The sequence below is a fragment of the Harpegnathos saltator genome, unplaced genomic scaffold, assembly GCF_003227715.2.
Source record: "Harpegnathos saltator strain DR-91 unplaced genomic scaffold, Hsal_v8.6 scaffold480, whole genome shotgun sequence".
Taxonomy (NCBI): Eukaryota; Metazoa; Arthropoda; class Insecta; order Hymenoptera; family Formicidae; genus Harpegnathos; species Harpegnathos saltator.
In genome coordinates this window covers 3,508-19,939 of record NW_020230294.1, presented here as the reverse complement: position 1 = coordinate 19,939, position 16,432 = coordinate 3,508, and the positions used below count along the sequence as shown (strand labels likewise).

Genomic DNA, 16,432 nt, shown 5'->3' with positions numbered 1-16,432 from the left:
ACCACGAAAATAGTTTTCCCGACTATAATTATTTCACTGTGCGATCATTGTCACATATATCAAACATTTTTCTCTCTACGCTCGGCAAGCAGATGTGATCTCGCAAACGTCAGTACGTAATACCGCTTTCATAGTGTTACCAAATTAAAAGACTACAATGTATCTCATCAGAATAAAAGTGTCTTCCACTCACCTAGCAGATATCGGTCTCACGCGCACAGCCACCTTGATATTCGCCATATTGCCGTCTCACGGACGACAACGAGCGACGTCATCCGGCCTGCCGCATCTCGCCGATGACGTTACTCGCCGGAGAACGTCGGCCCCCGCTGATCGGTCGACAAGAAATAAGCCGATCGAGGCGACGGGGCGACACGTGATCACCAGCTCCTCGGGACTCGCATCTTCCAGGAGGTTGGCTGGGGCCGCTGCCGCACGGCGATGGGTCCCGTAGCGCAAGCTGGCGACGAGTAGTCGAGGCGAATGCGTGCACCGGCTGCACCGGGTGCACGTGTTGCACTGCCGCGATGAAAATACCCTCGAGTCGCTCCCGAGACCATCCCGCTCGTGGTTTACCCCACCAGGAATGAGCGAGCGAGCGAGCGAGAACCTCGACGAAGCCTCACCGTGTCATTTCGTCCGGACGTTACCCGACTCTTTGACCCCGAAGACACCAGAGCCCGGGAAAAGGGAGCATCGCGAGTCGCCGGTGAGTTTTGTGTACAAGGCGTTTCATAACACGTCGCTCGTTGATAATATCATTAGCGGGGTGCGGGAGAAGCGCTCTCCTCGAAGATCGAAGGACTGAAAGGAATTTACTAACGCGAAGATTCAAGAATACCACCGGACTCATCTCTGGGGCAATATTCCGGCAATAGCTGAATCAAGAACGTGGTCTCAACTGCTGGAGCTTGAAAATACATTGAAGCAAGGGTCGAGAGACTCGAAGGATACCCCTGAAATGGGACTAGGATATTTGCGGACTAATGAATTCAAAGATATAAAAATTCTACGCGAAAGTTTATGAAAAAAAGACCCGCGCTTTCAAAGACCCAAGTATGTGTGAACGTCTAAAAGGATACCAGGGATCGCAAACATGCAAAGAAAATAACAGATAGAAGAACTTCAGGATCTATACAAGTCGGTAGAATAAAAAATAATTTTCCCAAAATATCTCAGATCTCTCAAGGAAGCTGGCGGTGCGCGAGGACGGGCGATCTTCTTCGGACGAAGCGAGCTGACGTCGAGATCGACATCGCGATACGTACAATCGCAATTCCTGAACTTTACGGTCGGGCTCCGTCGCAGGGTCACGTTGCAACTTACGAATCAACCTGTAATTTAATAGACCACACTCGGCAGAGCGGGCAAGGACAAATCGTCGTTGTTGCGGTATCGCCGATTACGCTACCGTATTGTGCAATGAGGGTACGGTCGCCACTGTGTCTCGCTGTTTAACGGAGTTACTGGGTCAGTGTGCTGCGGGGGTGGCGACCGTTGCCGTAGTTTAACGTGCTTCTATCGGCCGAGAATTAATCAGAAGGCAATTTGCTGTGCCTGCGTTTGCCCGAAAGCGCTGGGCTATGTCTCATATTTAACAGAACACGTACAGTCGAGAGAGAGAGAGAGAGAGAGAGAGAAAGAGAGAGAGAGAGAGAGAGAGAGAGAGAGAGAAAGAGGGGGAGAGACAGAAGGAGTTCTCGGAGGCCGTTACGGGGTGTATTTCACCTCGCGTATCGCCATACGGCCCTCATCCCGCCGCAGCCCCGCGGCTTCTTCATCCGCCTTTTATGCGGATCTTGAGAGCGCGCCGCGACTTTCACGTGGGCCCCCTTTGATCCTCGCGTGTATTTTCGGGCTGACAGGCTTCGACTGGCGTATTCTCTGTGAGACGGAGCCCGCGCTGGATTGCCAATGCCGCGCTGATCCCTATTCGTCGCTCGTAGCCATCAAAACCATCATGTACGAGAAGGATGTACTGAGCACCTGGGAAGAACAAAACCATTTCTCTCGCGATGCGCTTCCCATTCGCCCGTTCTCCTGTCTTTAACGGCGAATTTGCAGATGACACACGAGAGACAATTACTCTCCTTACTCTTCGGAAAATTGATAGAATTTACCTTCGTTGTTGGAAGAATTAATTCCTCGGATTTTCTTGCACTTTGCGACCAGCGCAAAAGAGTGTGTACTTTCTTTGTAGTAAAAGATAATAGCGTGAGCTACGATAAATCTCTTGCGATTCGGCTTTCCAAACAAACAGATGTCTACCAAGTTTAACGTAAAATTTCTTCAACGTCCGCGAAAATCCAATTATTCCATAAATTGATCTTATGTAATTAACACACAGTTTAAAACGCTGTTTTAAATACCGCCTTAATTAGCCTGCCACGCTGCAGTAACAGCCGCTTACTTGGGTGAAGCTTTGGAGGGACATGCTGTAGAATTTGGCGGCAGTGATCCTGGAAGGAACCATCGACCGTAACATCATGATCTGCAGACTTCGGCCAAAAGTGCCGCCGATCCAACCGCTACTGTAAGCCGACTCGCCCACGGCGTCACTCTGGTGTCCGTTACAAGCGCGTTTGCCGTAAATTAATTAAAAGCGATTACGAGATCAGTTGACTGCGCAGCAATGAAGTTCCGTGCGTCGCTAATCGATCGACGCTAAATTGTCGTGCATTAAATCTACCGGCGCTCGTTTACGCCACTCCCGTTCAATGTCTCGGTACATTCAAAATGTTGTGAAAGAATGTATAATAAATAAATTGTAAAACAGATTATGTACGGAGAGTAAGATGTTGTGAAAAAAATATATATATTATAAATAAATTGTAAAATAGATTATGCGTAGAGAGCGAATTTGCTCAAGTGGAAACTCGCATAATAGCGCAACGATACATTTGAATCTATCAAATATGTAAATTTCGCATAAATTTCAATTTACAATATCTCTCGTGTAAATTTGTGAGCATTTTGCAAACTCCAAAAAATAAAATCAAAAAGAAATATGCGAGCAAATTTTACAGATTTTAACCATGCGATTGAAAATGATCGAAAAGAGCACTCACCTCAGTCATTAAGTCATTTCCGCTAAAGCTGAACATGAAAATCTCAAGGATCGCGGCGTTCAAGAAAACCGAGTATTTCATCAAGCGTCCTTTGTTCTTCAACATCTAGAACCATATCTTGCAATAATACTGCCTTCTTAATAAACATCCTTCAGCGCTCACCGAGGTGAGTTGAAATCCCGCGAAGCACAGCAGACCGGTGCTGATGACAAACTGTCCTAGTACCAGGACATTTATGAGTCTTTCCAGTGTGTCTGCGAAGCTGAAAGGAGAAAATTGAGGATGTATGAACGACGATAATCGCAATAATTATTATGCACAAAACGTTATGGACTAGCCGTATAAACAAATCGATATATTTACGCGAGAATACTGTTTGTCGCGAATGATACACCGAGTCAACGATTGGTTCGATAAATATTAATTTAATTTTAGCTTTATTCAGTTCCGCACTCTCTCTCTCTCTCTCTCTCTCTCTCTCTCTCTCTCTCTCTCTCTCTCTCTCTCTCTCTCTCTCTTCGTAAATTATTCTCTGTAGCAGAACGAGAAAAATTGTTCGCACAATCCAATTCGTCGATTTTGAAACTTAAAATTCATTATATAATTCTGAGTTTTCACTGAAAACTCAGAGGCGTGAAAATTCAAATTACTTCACGATTGAGAGTAGAAAAATTCACTCTATATTTGTGAAAAGTCAGCCGAATTTGAACAGTTCGGTTGTCTCGCTCTGCTTTCTGATTGGAATTTCACTCGAAGAAATTTAGAAAACTCAATTGCGATGTAATATCGAGACCTACGTGATAGCGTCTTGATGACACTTGACGCAATCCACCACAACTTTCTTGACGTCGGGGTCGTCGCTGCTCATCAACTCGAGCTTCCTTCGCAACACCGCGAATTTCGCCGATCCGTGCGTTATCGCGATCAGATTGAAACCGGTTACGCTGCTTATTGTGGTAGCTCCATAGCTACCGGCCATTACGTTGAAGACATAGAGACATTGGTAGACGGGCGAGACTGTCTGGTTAATGAAGAAGTAGCCACGAAACGGCAGAACCTTCTCCTTCGCATCCAGAAGATAAGTCTGATGATCAAACAAATGTTGGTCCCCTCAAAATATCCTGAAACGAAATCTCACCGAAGACGAATGACAATTCATCGATCCAAAATCGATCAAAAATCGATCAATAATAGAAGATCAAAAGCAGAAATAATTGATCGAGATTGTCGAGATGTTTATTATTATTCCGTTCCTATTATTCCATTTAATTACACCGTTTGGGACTGATTGTTATTAATTACACCGTATTCATTTCTAATTCGGTAAATATTCCGCTATTGATTTATTAACAATTAAATTCCCCACGTATCGGAGAAATAAATACAGTTAAAGGATTAACGTCTCGCGCGCGTACACGTGTGCGTGCAGGTGTTTTCGAAAGGCTCGTAAAGTGAAACGACCATCGGAAAACGATTCGCTGCCGTAAGGGCACTACCGCAAAATTTGCGAAACGGTAATAAACGATTTCGGGGAAGCGGTACCTTATAGGGAAAAAATGGAATTCGTAAATGTCAACGTGAAACGTATGCGTTGCGTTATATCGTATACTTCTACATATGCCAATCCGTCGCCGTTGTTTCATGAAATACAAAACAAATGTTTTTACGAAGACCTAATATTTTATAGTTTATTCTCCTTTACTTTTATCGCGTGCATTATGTATGCATTTATTTATTATTTCTATTTTATTTTCCGCTTTTATTTCTTCCTTTCGATTCTATCCATCCAATGTTCCGACAAATTTTAAAAATACATCGATTTCAAAACCTTCTAAGCATAAACGACGAAAAAGGATCTTATTTATGATACACCTCGCACGTACCTCTAATATCGGCACACACGAAAACATAATTACGTTTGCAGCTACCATAATTGTGAAGTATTTCGTTAGTCGGAACGCATATACGCATTTCTTCTTCAGGACAATCCTGTCCTCATAAGACGATGTAACCCAATCTTTTCTCATGATCTCAACCACGTATAACATGTCCTTTCGATGAAGCGAATAGATGATGAGACGTATCACGGAAAGATAAAAAGCGGAACAAAGCAGAGCGCATTCCGTTAATTCGTCCAAATCGTCAGCGTGATAAATCGCATCGGCCGTCACAGTGACGCACGTCGAATATAGCTGTTACAATGTATTCAAATGTATTCAAATGTATTCAAAGATATAATGACGAAAACACTGCCACTCTTAATCACAAGGATAAACGTTCCACTCAAACGGAATAGATCTTTAATTTATTTGGACAAACATGTTTCGGTTAATTAAAATGAATTTGTTCCTGTGGTAGCGAAATCACGTTAGATTCACTTTTGAATTTCAAATGAAAAAGAATTCGATAACTCGCAGTATGGAAAATTCCCTCCATAAGAGTAAAAACTCACTCTCAAATTCCGGTGATTCGCGGCTGTCTGTTTTTCGAGCGGAATTTTCATCAAAGAAATTTAAAAAATACACACCACAAAAAGTAACCAAATCAAGTAGCAATTGTTGAGAAATAATGCGTTGGCAGTATGATTCTTTTCTAATGGCCAAATGGAAATTAATTTAGAAGCCATTCTGACGGGCTTGATGAAATCATCGTATTCGTCACCGATATATTTTTCACTCTTCATCATTTTCTCCCTGACAATGTCCGATTGTATCCGAAGATCGGCCCGCGATACTTGACGACACGATCGCGACTAGCGACTTTCCGCGACTGCAGAAAAGCCGGAAGTCCAAGTTCGATCGAGTCTCTCGGCTATCTCATCAACGAAACGTGGACGCATTGTGAAGGTGCCAATCCTTCTCTCCCCGTCATTCTCGAAATTCGATCGTGTACAACCAGATAACAACCGGATATCATTCTCGTAGGTGGCATAATACCCGAAGTTTGAAACTCTCGCTAAAGGCGAGGGTGCAAACTTCTCCTCGATCACATAGACGTCAGCTTGTTTCGCTTTGCACGGGCACAAAAAAAGAAAAAAGGAATTTCGTTCTCTCTTCCTCTGTATAAATTTTTATGCGTTTTAGCATGAGCATTTGTCGTTGAAATTGTTTCGGCCACTTGACACTTTCAGTGTACGAAATATTATTAATATTGCAAAATAATGACTAATATCGTCAATGAAATTTTTTTTGTCGCGTGGTTAACGTTAAGGTAGTCGAAGATGATTACAATAAGTCCTACGCCAGTGTCTTCGGGGTAGTGTATAGTTACGAATATCCTATCATGTAATCATCCCAACTATATAGAACGTTGGACCGTAATAGACTGTACATATTCCATTTCGCTAAGTAATTTTCTATTTTATTATAGGGGAACTTAGCACTAAGGATACTCGCATCAAAGGATGTTCCGCACTTTGTGTTAAGAATAAATGATATAGCAAACATAAAAAATTGTGGAGGAATATAGTGGCCGCGTTCAGCAGAAAAAGCTGCTTACTAAACGCTTAGTAATTATAGATTATTATCTATGATTGGAGTATTCTTTTAGATCTTTAACAAATCCAGGGGAATGAACCAATCAGAAACGATAATCACTAAGCGCTTAGTAAGCAACTTTTTCTGCTGAACGCGGCCAATGATACGCGTACATGTGCAGATAAGGCACAAGTCAAATATTAAAATCTGAAAATAAAATATTATTTTTATTATTCCTTGTGTTATACCCCATATAAAATATATTATAAATCTATAATACACTTTATAAACTTGTATAATATATCAGCAATAAGTTTTTGCAAAAACATTGATGATTCAACTTGCTTTCTTGTTCTATACGAAAAGTTTTAGTATCGTGTCCTTATATAACATCTGTTACAATGTAAACATCTCTGTCTTTGTAGGTTTAAAGATTATTTGGGATATTTTACTTGGTAACGGATGTTTGTATTTGCACGCATATTTCGAATTAATAACAATTCTCAAGACGTTACAGGCATATATAAACACTTTATTATTTTCCTTCGATCGACTGTCAAATAAACTTTCATATTGTGTAAAAGTAACGTATAGGATGTATAAATAACATGGGAGCGAGTCTCTATAGACACGACCTTCCTTCTTTTGTTTATTTGCCTTATGCATACACACTAAGAGCCGAATGAATGGACGAGCAGTTCGAGGTAGTAAACACAAAAAACAGCAATAGATAGCATAACGATAATATAATTCAGACGCCCGTCGGTGGAGATCGAGCGGGATAAGGAGACTGATCGAGTGCCGGAACACCTTCGAGTCAGGCTTTCGCGCAATTACCTTACGCGACAATTGATTAAAAATGGCGGTCCGAATGGGAATGCGCACACTCGAACCGCTGGCGGGTAGTCGGAGATCTCCAAGGAAAAGCGCACGAGGAAATTACTAACGTATCCCAGCCTAAAGCTCACCATCCAGCATCAAGAGGACATCAAGGGAAAGCGCGCGAGATGTCCCTCTCAGCTGCTGGCTCAGATCACTTAGGTCATACCGAGCCCCCCCGGGAAACACACGACGACACAGGTATTCGGAATTAAGGGAAATCAACTAATTGTGTAAGCGAACAATGCTCGATCCTGGTCACCCGATAAACATTAGAAAACAATGATTTGATTAACACTCACCAACCTTCTGCACGAGTGGCGATGGCACATCTATTTTGAACGTCTAACAGCGACTAACTGCCTAACTCTATCGCGACATCGTTTTTATGATCCGCGTCTCTATTTTTCAAATGTAAACACATCGTTTTCCCCACCATTGACCTCACTGTGATCGTTATTGTTTTTCAACGCTCCGAATATCCATTTCATATGCAATACTCACACCTCGCATGATGGTTAGGTATTTTAGAAGCAAGAATAAATTCAATATTTTTATTACAATTGTGTGCTTTTCTTCAAAGGTATACACAACAACAGATCGACGGCATTCTTTAAAAAAGGAAAAAGAAAAAGTAATGAATTTTTAATGGTGTGTAAAGATTTAGATCCTCATTGTGAAAGAAAAACTCTGTACGAACTCGGTACCAGCTCTCAGGCATAATTAGGTGTGTGTGTCTATGTCATCGTTTTAATATTATTATAAATAGAGTATAAATTAAATTACTCTTATAAATGAGTTATAAATATTGCTGATAAAGATTATTCCTCTTTCGAAAAAGTCAGCAGTAAAAAAAAATAACATTGTTTTTCATTGATTTTGAGGCATTATTCTAATCGTAAATGTGGTAATTGGATAATTGGATGACATGTCAACGTTCGTACAGATAGAATTTATCAAATTGAATAAAAATATCCTGTAGCAATTTGTAGATGACAATAATCATTAAAATATTTGACAGATTGTATGTCTTTATATGGTCTTTATGTCTTTATATAGTATAACGTACCGAAATCATTTTTGTTTAATAGCAGGTTTTCTTATACATAAATGTTGATACACGTTTTGGTAGACATCCTATATATAAATGTAATTTATGTCTAATAGATAACTTTTATTTCATTTTGGAATATATAATTGTTCAATATATGTTTCTGTTTTAAAATTATTAAAAATTCTTTGTTTTGTATTGTATTGTACTAAATATATGTTTTGTTATTGTTAAAAATTCTTTGATTTATATTGTATTATATTGAATACATGTTTCTAACCTTTTTACTTCGAAATGTGATATATTTTTTCGCTATAATCTATGAATTACTATGAATTTTACTGAAAGAAAAAGAGAGAGAATTTTACTCTTGTATTGAAAAATAAAAATCTAATCTATCGTCCATTTATATTTAACAATTTAACAATAATGGTTCCTCTAATTTAGCTAAGTTGCACTATTTGTTATAAAATTTCTTAAGTTGCCATTGAATCATAATACATGAATTTAAAAATATCTAACCTGCTGTTGTATGAATGAATCCCTCTTGAAAATAAAAGATTTCATCTTACTTAAAACTATTTCTTCTCAAAGACGATGTCAGCTCCTAGCAGAGATTTCAAAATTAATAGTAGTCCATTCGTTGAATTCTAATTTAAAATGAATATTCACTCGCGTTAACTCTTTCCATGCATCACTAGCCAAATGCAACCAGCGGTCTACCTAGCGCCATCTGACAATAATACAACACAATTCTATCAGCTAAAAGAGGTATTTAGTGCCATCTAACCATATCATAAAAGAACTTGTCGTAAAAATGCTGGTAAAAAGCTTTCTGGTTTGAATCTTAATTAATAGTTTAAAAATATTCCTCGCTGATATTTCATTACATATATATATATAATATAATCAGACAGAAAGAAAAAATGACAGAAATATAAAAAAAGTTATAAAATTATAAATTTAACTAGTATAAAAAATTGAAAAAGTTACTCATATTAAAAAAGACAGAAAAATTAATTAAAAATATTTAAGTTGATTTGTCTATTTTTTGTTGAATGTTATTAACGCGAAAAACAAACAAAATATAAATAATTATAATTCGTAGATTAGAATAAAAAATGGGAGAAATGATTGATATAAAGTAGAAAAAAAATTAATCAAAAATATATAATCATATTTATTACAGATTACAGAGAATGTGAAAAGTTAATTATAATAAGAGGGGAAACCAGTTTATAAAGCTTATAAAATAAAATAAAATTCAACAAAACAAAAAAAACTATATGAAACGCCTTCCAGCATATATATATATATATGTCAGATAGTTCTCTCTGAATATTTCTATATTAAAAAAAATAATATTCTGCATTCATGTTGCTAATAGTGGTCCCCGTTGTTTTGCAAGTAAAACTGATTGATAAAATCTAACTCATTACAATACCTTGAAATATATATTTTATACAGAATCAATCTTTGCCAAACTGCAATTTATTGGTAGGCTGATCGACACGATAAAGTACACTTGCTATATTAAAATAACCTTCATATTCGATAGTGTCTGGTGTAGTATCAATATGATAATGTCCTGCCATTTTATTGTTATGAGCAAAGCTGTGGAAATGTTGAACCCTGAGATCCAATTCCTGAAAAAGAACGAACAAATACTTTTAGTTTGGGATCAAATGATATTGAGCATAAGTGATAATTTAAAACTAATTTGAAGATTACTATTTCAAATTTTTGTAATTGCTGTTAAATATTTGTGAAAACTGCAAAGAATTTGCTTTTGAATATGAAATATACAAAGCAAGCAAATTTTTCATACCTATGTTTAATATCTTTCTAAGTTTTAATATTATCTTTGGTATATTACTTACTGTTTCTGCACTGACAAATGTACCAACAGCTGTTAAAGGGGTTTTCATTTCATAAAAATGTAACCAATCATTAAGTTGAGCCTCAGTAGTCAATGGAGTATTTGAATAATCCGGCATAACATGTTGCTTGATCTTCCCATTCCTCATGGTAAACATACCACCCAAACCTAAATTTATAAGTAGACTATTGAAAATAGTTATAAATAATTTCTTGAGAGTTTCTATTCTATGACCCAGTTTTGTAGTATAATTCTGACAATAGTTCAGAATAAACTTACCAACAAGTTCATCCTTATAATAATTTCCCAATGCCTTTTGCATACTCGCTATAAAATCCAACTTTCCAGTGCGCTTCTTAGCATATACCTTTATAACCATTCCTGGTTCTCCTTTACATACATATAAATTAGCCAATATTGGACAGGTTGCTTGGTGTTGTTCATTGTGACTTAGATGTTGAGCAACCACACATTCTCCAGTACACTTATCCACAAATGCATAACGAGAATTATTTACTACTGAACCTATCTGTGTATTTATATGATGATGTATAATAAGCTGTAACAAAAAAATCTTGTAAATCTTCTCGATTGAGAAATTAAAAGTATTAACTCACAATTGTAATTTTTATTGTCATACATACTTCACAATTACTGCCATCAGTTGTATGTGGCCATAATCCAGCTCCTGCACCTATGACAAATGCACTCCCATGATAATCTATGCGGCGCAATAACGTTTCAATATTGTAGAATTTATCCTTCTGGGCAAGAGGTAGGAGGTATGCTGGGCCTCCAATCTCCAAAATAGTTGGATCACCACATAAATCTGGAAACATGACTTGGTAATTTAAAAATATAAGATTTAACAAAATTCAGGTTACTTATATATTTTCTTCATTGATACCATATTGATTAGGCTGCCTTTCAGGATCCCGTGGACACCTACCAAGCTTAACAATAACTTTTTCAAAGTTTGCAGTTAATCCATCTGTCAGAACTTTCATTACATAATAAAGTTAAAATCACATTATCTCTTGCTAAACTTATTCATTACAATTATAAGTATTTCATAATTACCACTTATTAATTCTGTAACAGGAGGTTGATATAGTATCTTTTTTGAAATATCCAATTTGCCTGAATCCAAAGGTGTCTTTTCCATCTTGGAAATTAATGTTAGGAAATTAAAAGGAAATTAACTGGTTATTAAGTGGACTGGTTATTAAGTGATTCTGAACGGTAAATAATACCGTTATCTTAAGCATTATATATAGACTATATATAGACATTGATAGTCTCATTTAATCACGTGAGGTCTGTTCTTTCTCACTGAACTGGATTGCACTTTCAGCTCTTAGAGTGAAACAAGTATATAATTCAATATTGCAGGAAAAAGAAACAAAATTCTAGTGCTACGATTAGAGCCAGCGTAAGGAACGAAGGTTAACAATTTTCTCGAATTTTCTCTCCATCGGAAGTACCCCCAAAAATGATTGTTTTTTTAGTTTTACAGTGGTATCTTTATTTTCGGCCACTTCCAGTAGAAAAAAGGAAAAAACGCTAACAAGTCTCGCGTCACCGCCAGCTGTGGGATCATTTATTTCGTATTTCATAACGCCTACGACGGTGGCGCTTGGATTATTTCCTAGCTCCTATCGATATCGACTCACGATATTGGTTAAGAAGACTTTAACCAGAGAGAAACTTGAGAGCGGCCAACACGACATTTTCTGCGACACCGACTTTCCGCACTGGGAAAGGACGCCATCTGCACCCCTTTTGAGAGAGGAACTACGATAAGTACATCCACTTTCAGGTCTCGGTGGTAAAATCTGCATGTGGTGGAAGTCCATGATACATCCATTTTCAGGCGGTTTATGTCCATGCTGCAACCATAGTTGCCATCTCTATGCCAGACTATGCCCGGTGGTCTAAAAATAGCGGGGGGGGGGGGAGGAGCAGAAAAACAAAAGTACGTATTAAATGTTAAATCGAATATATATTGCCGTATCAAAGTCTCTTCTATAATAAACAATTTGACATGTATGGAGACGCATGATATCGTTGCCCGTGTCCCGTTCATTTCGTTCTGTTTCTTAATTCAGCATCCCGTCCGTTCCGGACATTCGCTCGTGGCACTGACAGTGGCCGTCGGTGAGCATTCGATCCGCTCGGAGGAGTACGTGTTAATTAACGCGACGAGACTCCGATTATAAATATCCCGCGAATCGACGAAATATTTGAACTTTTAAAAAAAGCATCAAAGTTGATGTTGTCATGGGTAAAATCTCATGGTATATATTTTCTTATTTTCGAAATAAAAAAAGCCAAACGAATGCAATTAAATGTTATTTATCATCATTGAATATTAGATGAAAAGTAGAAGAGTTATTGTCCGCAGCGGATAATCTCCCTGTATAAAATGTCGAACTGAAACATATTAAAAAGTATTGACATTTTGAATACGTCTGAATTCTGCTTTCTGATCCGAAGAAAGGGACTAAAAAGTATTAGTTCCCATTAAATTTCACCGCGTTAAATGCGAGATGGCAGTGGTAAATGCTTCGCATTAATAAGGATTCAATTCATTTCAAATATGCCTTGTATTCAATCGCAATCGATAATATTCAAATGCGAACTTTCGTATTGAAAAGTATTCACTTCTTCTCTTAATTGTTTTCGGATTCAGAGGCATACAAGATTTTCACATTCTATTCCCCGTCGCATTGAAAAGTATTGGCCCGCGATCCAATCTGAGATTCCTGCAAAGCAGAATTCACGACAAAATCTCGTGAATGCGAAACAATACTTTTAAATATGACATTTTATACACGACTAACATTTAATAAGAACGAGACAAAATTCGCATGGGATGAAATTCCATTCTTTAACGCTACCATGACCTTTAATTATTCTCTGAAAACGGCGTCATAACAACTTACACTCTGTACAATTAGTTGCTAACACATTTTCTAATCGTATACATTCCTCTTTAATTAATATAAAGCTAACAAATGTCCGATACTTTGACAGAGTAATTTTCTTTATTTTCAGTAATCAATAAATAGAGTGCATCAATGTCGCGTACAGTTGAAAGACCTCCTCGCATTCCCCTCGTCGTTCCGGAACCTTCGAGAAAAGAAGAGACGCTCAAAGGCAAGTCTCTCTTGCCTCAAACACCGCCGAGGCCCGCAAGGTTTATATCGCGCCGATTGTGTTGATCGGCTCGCGAGCGACGACACTTTTTGCCCTTCGTATTATAATACTCGCGCACCTCGTGTATTCGACCTCATTCCATCAACAGCAGCCGTGCGCGACGCGCTCGTCATTTCCGTCTCGTGTAATTAAAAGAAATATATCTCGTCGGTCCTCGAGATACTCAATCGGCATCGCGTTCATTAACCGCACGGTCGAATCGCGAGTATCGGCATTAGAAGCGTGAGCGAGTGAAATCCGAAGAACTTCAGTAGTCGGGAAGCAGAACGCCGGCAGCGATACATCACGTTTCCAGGTATGTGGAATCATTTATTATGCTGGAGGTCTCCGATAACGAGAGCGTACGTTTGACGAATTTTCCAGGAATAAGAAGTCGGAATTTCGCGCTCGGCATTTACAATCCGTCATCATCCGACTAGTAATCATCACTTTATGAATTTGCAATTACTCTCGTCAATCTCTGTCTGTCTATCTATTTATTGCGTTGTTGTATACAAAAGATATTGATCCAGACAGAGACGGATAACGGTCCATGAACGTGGATCTCGAATTCATCATGTTCTCAATCAAACGTTCTGAATCATTCCCAACTGTTTGAGCATATCGATCTTGTGTAGAATATTCAACGTCATACCGCTTCTTAGATTGCGACCTTTCTTGTTTTCGGTCAGCACTTCTTTCAAATCTGTTTACTCTCGTTACGGGATCTAAATTTAAATGTCCATTCGTAAAAGAGTATTTTCGAGAGCACACAACTGTTGTCTCCGCTTCTTGTTGTCATTTTTTTTTCGTCAGCTCTTTCGAGAGCTCTAAGTCCCATCTAGACTTTCAATGTCAATGAAGAAAAAAAAACTGTAGCGAATATTCTCCACTTATCCCGACCAAACATTCTTTACCGCAGCTAACCAACTAAGAACGCTAAATTTTTGTTTCAGACGTTGCGGGAAGCAAGTCTGGCGGACGCGGATGCCGCACCGGAGGATCCGGTTCGGGCAGAGCAGGGTCGGCCGGAAGGTAAAGTTTACAAGTTTCCTACACATCGATGTTCAACTCTTTACAATCTTTGCCTTTGCAACTTGTTCCTCATCAGCTTTCTTGAAAGCTTCATGTTTCATTTAAATTTTCAATGTTGGAACAAAAATATAAAGATAAAAATCCCATATCAAAATATTTCCGTATTTTCAATTCATCTCGATCAAAGATATTCTCTCTGTACCGCAGACTATCAACTGGGGAAACTACTTTTCTGTTTTAGTTGTTGCGGAAAGCAACAACAATCCGGCAGATACGGATGCCGCACCGGAGGATCCGGTTCGGGTCAAGCAGAGTCGGTCGGAAGGTAAAGTTTACAAGTTTCCTACACATCTGTGTTCAACCCTTTACGATCTTTGCCTTTGGAACTTGTTCCTCATCAGCTCTCTTGAAAGCTTCAAGTCTCATTTAAATTTTCAATGTTGGAACAAAAATATAAAGATAAAATCCTATATCAAAATATTTCCGTATTTTCGATTCGTCCCGATCAAAGATATTCTCTCTCTACTGCAGGTTATCAATTGAGAAAATTATTTTTCTGTTTCAGTTGTTGCGGAAAGCAACAGTAATCCGGCGGACGCGGATGCCGCACCGGAGGATCCGATTCGGGCCAAGCAGAGTCGGCTTGAAGGTAAGTTTACAAGTTTACTGTAGTCCTCTGTTTGACCCTTGGCGATCTAGAGCTGGGATATAATTTCCGGCTCGACTTGAATTACGATCGCAGAGGGTAAACTATTCTTTTACTTGCCTGCACTCGTTGGTCAAATCTGATGAGCGAATGTGAATTTTTTGTTACAGAGTTGAAGCGGAACGTGGCCGGCTCTGACTGCAAGTCGTTTCGGTGAGTCAAAGTGAAAAGAGAAGCAAAATTCTCCATGACGGATGTGGGACTAAAAAATATCGTTCGAGTCAATGCAAATAGATTCTTGCATGTTGGGATTTTACATGTATGTTTGTGACGTTGAATAAAATACATTGCTCGAAACAATCAGGGGATTACTTCATCGATAGCCTGCATTACATACGAGATTTAAAATAGCGAATGATTCTCTTTTGATGTTCAATCATCTGAATAAGAGATATTCATATCTATAAACGCGATACGGTCATCAGCTGCTTTATTTTAATTTTTCAAGCGGGCCGCAGAATTATTTAACGACAATTATTTGACAATATTCAGTTGTCTGTGTAAAATATATTCATACGCATAAATGCCGATACCGTTGGCTACTTTTCTTTTATTTCCAAAACAGGCTGTAGAATTATTTGTCCATTCATCACGATCTCTATTGTCTCGAGTAGCGTATAATGCGCGCAGAAAATGCGCCAGCGCACGCCGAGCTTGAGGTATCCTTGCTCGCGTGCTTTGAATATCGCGAACCGCGGTTATCAATATACGCGTTTTTACCCGCGCTGCTAACAAAGAAAGCTTAAATTCTCATTTTGCCAAAGTATCGCGAACGTAAGCTTCGTCGTGATGGAACTATCATGCGTGAAGACTTTGCCTCGCTCTCTTTCTCTTTGTGCTCCCTCGGAGTGACCGGTTTCTAATTGTCTAATCCTTCCTTGTATGCATTCGAGAATATTCTCGTAGATATCGATACTCCCGCATTTTCGCGACTTTTCAGGCGCGATCGCGAAAAACGCCGTAAAAATCCATTGAACGAGTCGATAAATTTTCACACAGTTCTTGCTCCTCATCGATCGAATTTATAGAGTCCGTATCGCAGTGCGTAAAAAGTTTCCACCGATGTCGACGTAAAACATTCGTTAATTGACGCAAATATCGCCGCTCTAATACAAGTATGGACCGCGTCGCAGAAATGTG

At 38.7% G+C, this 16,432-nt stretch overlaps 3 protein-coding genes across 3 annotated transcripts in view; all 3 read right to left on the bottom strand.

The window, feature by feature from the left end:
* LOC105189157 (kinesin 3E) overlaps positions 1-1,656 on the bottom strand; it is a 42,241-nt gene extending 40,585 nt beyond the window's left edge. Inside the window, exon 1 of the mRNA XM_011151088.3 lies at positions 194-1,656. Within this exon, the coding sequence (XP_011149390.2) occupies positions 194-240 (47 nt within the window). The 5' untranslated portion in view covers positions 241-1,656. The remainder of the gene's footprint in view (positions 1-193) is intronic.
* Positions 1,657-1,666: 10 nt separating this feature from the next.
* On the bottom strand, positions 1,667-5,832 carry LOC105189164 (odorant receptor 13a). The gene is made up of 8 exons (XM_025302265.1): positions 5,592-5,832; positions 5,521-5,543; positions 4,952-5,260; positions 3,866-4,152; positions 3,231-3,330; positions 3,069-3,173; positions 2,411-2,560; positions 1,667-1,986 (listed from the first exon to the last, which is right to left on the bottom strand). Exons 1-8 carry the CDS (start codon positions 5,752-5,754, stop codon positions 1,930-1,932), a joined length of 1,194 nt encoding a protein of 397 aa, XP_025158050.1. The 5' UTR covers positions 5,755-5,832; the 3' UTR covers positions 1,667-1,929.
* A 3,964-nt stretch (positions 5,833-9,796) lies between these two features.
* On the bottom strand, positions 9,797-12,016 carry LOC105189158 (ester hydrolase C11orf54 homolog). The gene is made up of 6 exons (XM_011151089.3): positions 11,434-12,016; positions 11,261-11,353; positions 10,998-11,182; positions 10,633-10,912; positions 10,355-10,521; positions 9,797-10,120 (listed from the first exon to the last, which is right to left on the bottom strand). The coding sequence occupies exons 1-6, from the start codon at positions 11,516-11,518 to the stop codon at positions 9,944-9,946; spliced, it is 987 nt and encodes a 328-aa protein (XP_011149391.1). The 5' UTR covers positions 11,519-12,016; the 3' UTR covers positions 9,797-9,943.
* Positions 12,017-16,432: the final 4,416 nt, after the last annotated feature.

Bases quoted from the DNA above. Each gene is read 5' to 3' on its own strand.
- LOC105189164 (XM_025302265.1), bottom strand. From the start codon at position 5,754: ATGATGAAGAGTGAAAAATATATCGGTGACGAATACGATGATTTCATC. The intron at 3,174-3,230 runs GTGAGCGCTGAA...ATATGGTTCTAG, and splicing joins CGGGATTTCAACTCACCTCG to ATGTTGAAGAACAAAGGACG. The intron at 2,561-3,068 runs GTGAGTGCTCTT...AACGGACACCAG, and splicing joins GAAATGACTTAATGACTGAG to AGTGACGCCGTGGGCGAGTC.
- LOC105189158 (XM_011151089.3), bottom strand. From the start codon at position 11,518: ATGGAAAAGACACCTTTGGATTCAGGCAAATTGGATATTTCAAAAAAG. The intron at 10,522-10,632 runs GTAAGTTTATTC...TTATAAATTTAG, and splicing joins TTATAAGGATGAACTTGTTG to GTTTGGGTGGTATGTTTACC. The intron at 10,121-10,354 runs GTAAGTAATATA...GTTCTTTTTCAG, and splicing joins CATTTGTCAGTGCAGAAACA to GAATTGGATCTCAGGGTTCA.